Below are 10,189 nucleotides of genomic sequence, written 5' to 3'. Positions count from 1 at the left end.
TTTAAGAAAATCACGTGGCTTAACCATTTTGCAATCAATTCAAACACAAAAAAAACTCAAAGCAACTATTGTGTCAATGATTTTTATTTCTAGTTGTAATATAATATTATAAATTAACGTTTTATAAATATTGTTTTCTTTATTTACATGAAGATATTGTGAGAAAGACAAAGCCAATTTGTACAATAAATAAAACAAATATTGTTACATTCATTGCTTCCCTGGATTTTATTTTTTCTTTTATTTTTCATTTCCAGCTTTAAAGAATTTAAATTTCGTTAAAAAAACGTCTTCGTGGATAAAGGCAAGCTCAAGAGAAATTCTTTCCTAAGATAGCGGGATAAAAATCTTTTAAATCAATAAATGAATACGTAAATAAATAAGCAATAAAATGAATAAAATTTCAGTTGTGCTACAGCATGACAAACGTATTAAATAAATATTGTATTTATTTACATGTTGTATTTATTTACACGACTTCTTAAATAAAAGCTCAAGCAAACAAAAACTCAAGATAAGTTCATTCCTTTGATATCGGGAAAAAAAATCCATTTAAATGAATAATAAATGATATGTAAATAAATAAATACTGATAAATAAATGGTTTACATACGGCGAGTATATAATGTTCTAGCAGTGATTCATTGTGTAAAACAGTTTCAGAGTGGCCTTTGAAATTACTGCATGCACGAATGTTTTAGAATTTCCAAGGACAATTCAAAGAGTTCTTCAGCTTGTGTCTTGGTAGTGACGTGTGGAAAATACTCCACAGCCCAGTAAAGCCGACCATCCACGGTCATTAGATTGTTTCCGAAAACGTGACCAGTTTTCGCGGCTTGGATTCCGAAATATGTCCCTGCAAACTTGTATGGGCTATTATCAGCCAGATTTGTCTGTTGGGATCCGTAGTTATTTATATTACAGATGTGGTTTCTGCGACCCTGGTTGTGTTCAAATTTGGACATCTTGCAGTAGGATGGAATATCTATACAGTGATAAAACTTCAACAGTTTTCGATGCTTTCCAGAATTCACCTGCGTGTGGACCTCGCGAGTACACGCGCGTGCAAGCTCCCAGAAGCCTTGCTTATCAGTAGAGGAGATTAAAGGTATTGGGATAGATAACGCACTTGCGCTAACATAAGCACCAAAGTCATCGCTGTTCACCTTGGGCTCACATTCTTTCCTCACACTAATAGAATAAGATGATTCCACGGACACTGGAGTTTTCAAATCCTGTTTTTCTTTCTGCATGATCCTCGCGATTGCGAGATGCGTGGAGGCAGTAATGGCCCCGTGTACAGTGCACTTGTTGGCCTTACAGCTCGTAATCAAGAGTTTGGTTTCTTCTTCAGACAGGCTGCGAGCCAAAAGACAGGTTTTCTTCGTCACCGATGGTTCTGCATTCGCCACAGGGTGGTACACTGAAAGAAACGAATTCTTTGGTTTGAAGAAAATGTTTTTGGCTCTCTGGAGCATGAAGAAGCTTGAAAATAACAGTCTCTCCAAGACGTTAGGTTGAACTAGTTCTGGCATCAGTGACTCCAAAGGAGGTCTGAAGGGAAGGCTTTCAACTTTAAATTCTTCACCACTGTGGAGAGCAGTTAACAACTTTAGCAGGGATTTTTGAAGTTCGAAGATGGAAAGCGCATCGCAGATGACATGTTGGAATGTGAAAACCAAAGCGTTCCTAAATTTTCCTTCGCTAAAAGTTTCTTTCAGTAATCTCACTCGCCATAAAGGCCCTTTTCCAATATCGAATAAATAACTGTTTAGTTCGTCCTCGAAGCCTTCTATCCAGTCGTTAGATGTTATTTTGTCTAACAGCTCGAAGTCAACCGTTTCGGGGTTTTCCATTTCTTCAAAGCACGCTCCGTGGTCCTTAATTCGCATTCTTAACAAAGGATATCGTTTCGTGAGAAGGCCAAGTGCTTTCCTGAGGTGATCCTGGTTTATTTCATGCGCGGAGTCCAACAGTAACACCGAAGTTACAGTTCCCCAGCCATTTATCTTCTCTCTTTCCAGCAAAACTTGTTCTAGCATACCGAGACGCCTCGATAACCTGTCGTTGTCGGAACAGTGAACCGTGAAATCGGCTTTTGAAGCTTTACTATTGAAAATCTTGAGAATTATTAAGAGCAACAACAAAACTGTGATGCATGCACAAAAAACGACAAGCTCCAATAAGCCGGGCAATAAGGTATCAGACCAAATCAATGACATGTTTCAGATCTTAACAAGCTGTAAACGTTTTTGCTTCCAGGTGCTGTACGAAACTGATTGAAGTATAAAATTGTTCTCCGGATTTTATGGATGAGTTGTTTATCGGTGAAGTGACCTTAACGTTTATTTATCAACGTCACCTCGGGCGCAATTCTGAACAAAAGACCTCCCACTGAATTGAAAATAAAATAATGGGACACGGAAAGTGACGTCATAAAGGGACTAAGGCCAAACTATTTTAAGTTATTCCGTCACAAACGAAATGATTTGAAATGGAAATTAACTTCTAAATAAGGATTTTAAACGACAGAAAAACCACATTAAGGAAATGACGTAGGTTTACTATAAACGTAAAGGGATGTTATAAGAAGTGATAAACTTCCTTTGAACGACGCTACGATTTCTAATACAGAGAAATCAGCGATAATAAGGAAAACGGAAAGCGTTATATTGCCATATCATTTACTTCTAATTCAAGCTGAAATGTTCTAAAAGCGTTCTCGTATTAAATTCCGGTGATGAGAACAATATGTAAGTGGTTAAAAGTTGTCGTTGCCGATGGTCCAGCTCCCCTTGGAAAGTTCTCGATTTCACAATTTCTTCTTCCAATTCTTCCTGTCGTGTGTACATATCTGTTTTTTTCGTTTTGGGCTTTTGCTTTCAATTCGCCCTTCAATGACCTTCACGCATGTAGTTAACTTTTCGAAAAACCCAGCGTTAGATTAATAGTATCTTCTCCTTCTTTTTTTTTTTTTTTTTTTTTTTTGGCGCGTTCTCAAAACAAATTGCAAATTTTAGCCTTGCTACGTTCGCATGTTCTTCAATATTTGACCTTTCTCAGCATCGATTTTCTTATAATAAACCAAACGACTTAAAAAAAATGTGCGTGACTATATCTGCTGTTGCACTTGAATATTGCGGAACGAAAGGAAAAGAGGGTTCGATAATCACCAAAAATAGCGTGATAAATTCAGTGAATTTACAAAGCGTACGTATCATCTATCTTTATCAGATAAACCGCTTGTTGCTGTAAGACAATTTTTGAATTCCAGAAACTTCAATAAATTGCGAAATTTAGAGGCCAGATAAAATAGCGCGGGCAGGCTAGTGTCTCGGTAACAACTGAAAGAATTTTACTGCGTCATGATGGCGATGCTGGATATATTTCCCCTCTTGCGTTTTGTTTGTTGTGCGAATGGTAAAATATTCCTGCAGTAGATAAAAACGCGAAGAATGCTGAAGACTTCAAGTGCTAAGCAAATATTTTACGTCAACTGAAAAGACTCTGAAGATTTCTGAAGCACCGTATATTTTTGGTCGCCCACTTTTGTATAGTTTAAATAATTTTCGTGGTTGACTTCTAAAATCTGAATGAACCCACTTCTATCTTCGTTTATTGTTTAGCCAGTGGATGCGATGCCCAATAAGCGTTATTATGTTGAAAGAAGTGTTTCTAACTTTGGAGTCTGTGGGTGCATTACAGCCATTCAAATGAAAGTCTTGAGCTCAAAATGTACTTTATGATAAGACCGTTTATTATCAGGCTGTGAAAAGAAAGTGGTTTTGTACCCTGAGTTTCTGGATAGCTTAGCAGTTAAGTGTGGTCATATAAAAAATGTTGTTCCGCAATGCCGTTTCCTGATCCTGTCAGCGGTGCTTTTTGGCGGTTTTTCCTTCTTCCTCGACTAAACTTTTACAATCAGTTTTATTTTCTTGCATTCTCTCGATGTGAAAAGGCTGAAGAATGCATTACGTTATGTCTGTTGACAATCATCTCACTGATGGCGTGAATTTCACCTTTGCAATTCCCCTTTCAATTAAATCAGTTTATTTTCTTTGACGGTAGCCAAAACTCATTTCAGCGATCCGGAAAAGCAATACAGCCAGTTCACGTCAGCGCGTGGAGCTTTTTTCAGTTTTTCAACAGCTTTTTGCCCTATAAGGATTAGTATGAGACCACTGACTATTTCGCGCTACTATCAGCCATTTACTGGGGAACAAACAAAAAGTCTGCTTTCTGGCGTCATTTTTCGGCTCGAAACTTACGTCATAAGACACAGCCAGGCAGGGTCTGTGTTTAAAGGTGGAAATTAGACGTCATGAAATCGCAAGCTAGGCTTTGATATGTACAGTTTGATTGACGTACCGAAGATAGATGTTTGGTTGGATTTCTATGGTTTTCCGTCCGAACAAGCCACCGAATCACTGGAATACTGAACACGAACATAAGTGCTTCATTTGAGCCAAAATGAATTACATTTCCTGAGTCAGCTGAAATACTGTCCTTAAATCTTCGATCTCGTTCTTCGGTTTGTTCGACTGTAGGTCACTCCTTTTAATACTTAGCTACAACACAGTCCTTACTTTTTGACCTGAGTTGGTTAGAATTAATTAGTTCTGGAGCGAGAAAGGATACGTTGAATGAGACTGGGGAGAGAAGCGCGTAAGAGTCCAAGCTTCCTCCTAGTTCCCGCGCGTGCTTCGCGAGTAACTGCAAGCTGAGCGACCCACTTCCATGTCCCTATACGAATTTAACCCCGGAATTGAAATTCCAGTGGAGGTTACAAAAGATCATTTGAGAAAACTCCGGTTGGTGAGCTTGGCCGGTGACAAAGTTAAAACTGTAAAACTGAACGGAACACAAGCCAAAACTCCCCCTATGTAAGTCTTGCGGATTGATAGATAGGTTTGTACTGTTAATTGTGGATGTACACTGTTTGATAGCACTATAACTTGGTATAACTTATTATCTGTTAGGTACATTAAGGGTAAGGGGCATACGCCTGAATTAGCTAAAAGCTATGTTCAGCCATCCCATGGTCGAAAGCATCTCTACAAAAAATTTCAGACAGATTTAGATTGGCAAGAGAAGTTGCTTATTAAAGACAGGCCCAGGTCTCTATGCGCCTTGCAATGCTTGGACGCTTTACTTTTTCGTGTGTCTGTTCCCGCTAACACAATACGCAATCTTAGAATACAAGGGTGTGTGCGAATTGGAGAGTGGGACTGGGGGGGTGCACGCTTTTAATCCTTTGCAACTTTCGCGTATCCGCGCTTTCGTTGCTTCGCCCCGATCCCTAGCTCAGCGAGTGCGCAAAAAGTGACTTTCATACAGTCGTCTAAGACAAATTTGGTGATTGAATCATTTTGCGCTGTAGTTTTGTTAAACGTGCGACAAATACGATCCACTGAATTTTATATTTTCCACATAGGCAGAAACGTAACGTTTAAACGTTGAATTGCTCTTATATAAAGGTATGTAGGTTTGACCAAGGTTAAAAGCTGCTTTGTTCTTCATAAGTCTATCTAAATTCTTCCTTTTCGTCTTGATAGAAATCTTGCAACTTTTTGACATTTACCCAACCAAAAGTCAGCACGAGTTACAAACTGAAACAAAAGTAATTTTAATTACAGCAACGACAATGACTCAGAACAACAGATTAGTAAAGTAAAAAAAGTATAAACTGTGAGACAAAAGTTACAAAACAGACATCACTGGCAGAGTTACAGTAGCATGACAAAAATGTTTATTTCCATGGGTTCTTTTTGTGTCGGTTTTTTTGGTTAATCATTGAGGCACGTTTCCTTTTTCTCTCGGCAGTGGCAGCAGCAGCAGCGGCCTCGGCTGCTTCTCTTTCTAACCGTGCTTGCCTGAAAGAACAAAATTACACAATAAAATAACGCACCTGGAGCAATTACCACCATAATCAATCACGACTTGCCTCCGTCTCGCCTCGTAGCTCAATCGGTAGAGCACCGGACGATCAAATCCGGAGGTCGTGGGTTCGATTCCTGCCGAGGTCAAACATTGTTTTCTGTGCCTCGTGCGGTCTACGATTTCCTTAGTAGGGATAACGCTTATAGAAGGATTTTCATGAATTCACTTAGTACTTTAACATACACTATAGAGTTAATTCTCTGATCCATTAATAATCACAGGAAAAGCTTGGTAGTCGGCGAGTTAAATCTTAAAAAAATGGTTATCGACGTCATCTCAGGACAATTAGTAGATTTTATACGATGGTTAACAAAGTGCCCCGGCCTTAAAGAATTTTTGTGTTTTTTCCAAAGCCTATTTTCCACTGTTTGTCTTGTGCGTTGTTCGGATAATATAAGTAAGAGACAACTGTTCCAGCCAACAACTTGTAGCACTCAATTGATAACTAAATTGACATAAGAGCAAGGGTACGGATAAATAAAGCTACTCGGGATAAGTGGTAGGCTTCTACAGTGGTTCGCTGCATCCCGATAGATTTTTTTGCTCTGTGAAAATATTATAGGAAACAGAAAGAATGCGAAAGGAAATCCTTCGAAACGTATGGACAGCCCCCACCTCCCTCCCGCTCTCCAAAGTTGTTGTTGTTGTTGTTGTTGTGCCACAGGATACAGCTGTATACAGATTCGTCACAATACAATTATACTCACCTTCTTTGTCGATAGCCTTTCACAGCCCGTACTATCAACAGGATAGAGATGCTTCCAATAGAAATACCAATCATTAAAATAAAACCATCTTTTCTGGTCAACTCAGAAAGGAATGTCTTGACATCTGTCACGTGATCTACAAGAAAATAAACGTGAAAGTTACAATTACGTAACTACAGGGCATGCGCTGTCTAAATTGACGTCAGAGCAAACAGTACATGGTAGTAGAGAATTCACTTACTCTCCAGGCATTTTGCGTAAAAGTTTGCAATAACATTTCCAAGCCATGCAACAATGTTCAAAATTTGAACGCCCAGCCACGACACTCCGCCCCAGATCCCGCTGGCCGTCCATATCGCTCTGTCCAATGCCTCCTCAATCAGCCATTTCATTTGGATCCAGGACCAATTCATCGCACATGTCACTCCACCGTAAACTTTACAAGCCAACCATTTCATTCTTCCGTAGGACCAGTAAATGATAAATGCCGCTCCACTGTAAACCTTCTCAGCCAGCCACTTCATTCTTGCATAGCACCAGTCAGCTACAAATGTCACCCAACTGTAGACTTTATCAAACATCGCCAGTGTCACATTGTAAATCATATTCCATGTCCACGTAGCTCCTTTCCTTGCCCAGTTTGCCACCATCACTGTGGTTGTTTGGCACGTCATGTATACTGTAGTTATCAAACCTGGGGGGCGGAGCTTGCATGTTCCGTTGTCCAATGGGCGGGTTGCATTTGCGGCGCACGTACCAAAGTTGTAAATCTGAAATTTATAAATCGAGGAGTATAAGAAGGCTAAGTGGCATGTATGCCGATATTTTCGAAGTACCTCCTAACGAAATACTCTCTAGATTACTAACCTTTCCGTGTTTAGGTTTTTCGTAGTTATTCGCCTTCATGTTGACATTTCCTGATTCTTTGTTGTCTTTCAAAACCAGTTTCAGATTCAGTTTATAATCGGGAGAGTTGATCTTCATCGTTACCACGTAGTCCTTTAGCGAGAAAAGACAAATGTTAACAAATAAAAGCTATGGTCAGGTTTTGTACAGAATGGTGTTTATTGAGTTCTTGGTAACATTTAATGTGCCGTAACTACTCATCGCGTAGTTTTCTTGAACCAGATATTTTTTTTGAAAGATTCATTCAGGCGTGTTTTAAGTCTAGCTTCCTTGGTACTGAGAAAAACTAACGCTGCTTTTAGAAAAAGATTGGTGTCCACATTCGAAAATTGTGCATTTGACACACGATCTTTAAGAGCGCTGTTAGCTGAGGCAATTTTCCCTGCAACTTGCAACGCAGCCATAGCGATAACAGTTGTCTAGTACTAGTACGCGCTGCAATGTACCTCACAACGTTTCAAGAGTATAGTTCTGATCTCACGAAGCAATTTTACGTGGCGATGCACTTTGCAAAGGGGGGGGGGGGGGGGTATTACACGAGCATTTCCGTCCACAACTTGTCCCGCAACGGCATTGATCCCGCAACGGCATTGAGTTACAAATAACAGAAAAATCAACATCACCTTAAATTTCTGCAGCGTTGCGCAATGTCTCACGCAGTGTTGCAAATTTCAGTTTTTAGATATTTTGCAAAATCAACTTGTTCATGTTTAGCGTAGAAAATAAAAACTCACCCTTCCAGTCCATCCGCCGGCAATGCTGGTGTCATGTTCAAAGTCGTTAAAGAAGAAATCTTTCTTCTCAACCGCAAACTCAAACCCTGCGAAAGTGAGTTATCGATGTCATGTAATGCGCAGTGCTTCAAATATTAACTCGCTGTTTTGTCTAGAATAGGCAAAATCAAACAATACAATATGTAATAGTTTCATCGCTTAAAAGGCAAATCCTTTTTAAACCAAATACTTAAACTTGTCGACATTTGCGTAAATAAATTTCGACTTAACCGTCTTAGCGCGCGCTAAAAAACCTCTCTTTTTTTTTTAAATGGCTGCTCGCGCGCGCGAGGAACACCCTTCGTTACTACCATGGCAACCGAAAGTTGTTTGGTTTTTGGACAAAAAAAGTAAACAAGATTTTAAAAATTTGCTGATCGTTACTGAAATTCTTGCCGATATAGGATCATGCTTTTTTCTTTACATTTTGAAATACAAATGATGAAAACGAGCGTAATTTGTTGAGAATATAGCAAACCTTTTTGATATGAAAAGAATCTTCTCTTAGATTCTGGGATAAAAATGTCGGGTGCGACAAAAACTAAAGTCATAAATAAAGAAACGATGAACATATCTTACCTTCTCGTTTAGCTTTAAGAGTGTAATCCGATAGCAGAAAGAAAACTGCAATCACGGTAATCAATACCAACACCTTCCCTCTCATAATGAGAATTTTTGCTTCTTACACGAAAAAGACAGCTGATCTGTTCCACGAAAAAGAGCAAATTGAATATTGACGTCACAATAGCACTTTATATGACGGAAAGTGCGCGCGTTAAGACTCGTTTTGAAGTTTCAGGAGTCGAAGCGTCTTCGCGCGCAGGTCAAATTAAAGTTTGCAAACTATTGTTCACAAATGCTTACGAGTGGCAAACTTATGTTTCCACACATTAATCGTCTTCTAACAAAAAAAATAGTATAGAAAATTGCAGGTGCGAGTGATGTTTTGAAAGTTGTTGAAATTGCTCGAGTCTTTAGGTTCCGCATTTGCGCATCCGAGAGACTAAGATGTTAGCAAGCTTTAAAAGCGTTCTAGTCTCGTTCTAGTTGGCGAGAGGTGTTTTGTAAGGACTTTGAGTATGTTGTGGTGTCAGTATCTCATTATCAAACATTGTGAATATGCAGGGCGCTAGGCCGTACGGTTATGGTGTTATTATTCAATACATTGTATCTGCCCAAATATGGTCATAGTGCACTGAATATTCGTCGTCCGTAGCCAACAGGTATCTTGCGATAAACGTAATTTGGTATGTCGGAGAGAAAAGTGGTAAAATAAAGATCGTCTCCAGCTTTTCTGCAATAAAACTGTGCTTTGTTATCAATGTGTTGAATAATTAATACATTACTCTGCTCAATCTTGCGGAATATGCCTTGCTTTTAGCCAACTCGGCCTACGGCTTCGACGGCTAAGTATCAGGCGATATACCGCGCGATTTCGCAGGGTAATTGTTGAATACACTTTTTGCTAGTGGGGAGAAAAGCAAGTTGTCGCCAGAAACTCTACAGGAATCTTTGTGCTGCTATATTTATACAGGGAAAATTAAAGAGTTTGCCCCCATTCCACGGATGGACATTAATAATGGTAATGGGACTGAGTGGAGTCCAATTCGGTCTGTAATCATACGAGTGATTATAGACCGAATTGGGCTCTGATTAAAAAAATCGGACGACCGCGCAGTGGAAGTCCGATTTATTTGATCACGAGTACGAGTATGATTACAGACAGAATTGAACGACACGAAGTCCTGTTACCAATTAATCATAACTCTAAACAAAATGTGTTTTGGTGAACAAATAGAGGACAACAGTTTCGAGATCGATTTAATTACAGCGCGCGCAAATGACGCGTACTGTCCAATTACA

General features: G+C 39.3%; 2 protein-coding genes and 1 non-coding gene across 4 annotated transcripts; 1 reads left to right on the top strand and 2 right to left on the bottom strand.

Annotated features, from left to right (window-relative positions):
- Nucleotides 1-546: 546 nt before the first annotated feature.
- Nucleotides 547-2,350, bottom strand: LOC146460789 (uncharacterized). Its single transcript, XM_085087657.1, has one exon. It carries the CDS (start codon nucleotides 2,220-2,222, stop codon nucleotides 678-680), a length of 1,545 nt encoding a protein of 514 aa, XP_084943783.1. The 5' UTR covers nucleotides 2,223-2,350; the 3' UTR covers nucleotides 547-677.
- A 3,260-nt stretch (nucleotides 2,351-5,610) lies between these two features.
- On the bottom strand, nucleotides 5,611-9,180 carry LOC146460787 (uncharacterized). Of its 2 annotated transcripts, none has more exons than XM_085087696.1 (6): nucleotides 8,906-9,180; nucleotides 8,288-8,438; nucleotides 7,515-7,646; nucleotides 6,889-7,417; nucleotides 6,648-6,783; nucleotides 5,611-5,873 (listed from the first exon to the last, which is right to left on the bottom strand). In XM_085087696.1, exons 3-6 carry the CDS (start codon nucleotides 7,629-7,631, stop codon nucleotides 5,750-5,752), a joined length of 906 nt encoding a protein of 301 aa, XP_084943822.1. In that variant the 5' UTR covers nucleotides 7,632-7,646; nucleotides 8,288-8,438; nucleotides 8,906-9,180; the 3' UTR covers nucleotides 5,611-5,749. The 2 variants fall into 2 exon arrangements, with proteins under 2 accessions (XP_084943822.1, XP_084943821.1); XM_085087695.1 differs by having other exon boundaries at nucleotides 8,288-8,373.
- Nucleotides 5,953-6,026, top strand: Trnad-auc (transfer RNA aspartic acid (anticodon AUC)). Its single transcript has one exon. It is a non-coding gene; the product is annotated as a tRNA-Asp (tRNA).
- Nucleotides 9,181-10,189: the final 1,009 nt, after the last annotated feature.

Source organism: Pavona decussata, unplaced genomic scaffold, assembly GCF_977016875.1.
Source record: "Pavona decussata unplaced genomic scaffold, jaPavDecu1.1 SCAFFOLD_207, whole genome shotgun sequence".
In the NCBI taxonomy this organism is placed as follows: domain Eukaryota; kingdom Metazoa; phylum Cnidaria; class Anthozoa; order Scleractinia; family Agariciidae; genus Pavona; species Pavona decussata.
This window is presented reverse-complemented; position numbering and strand designations above follow the sequence as displayed.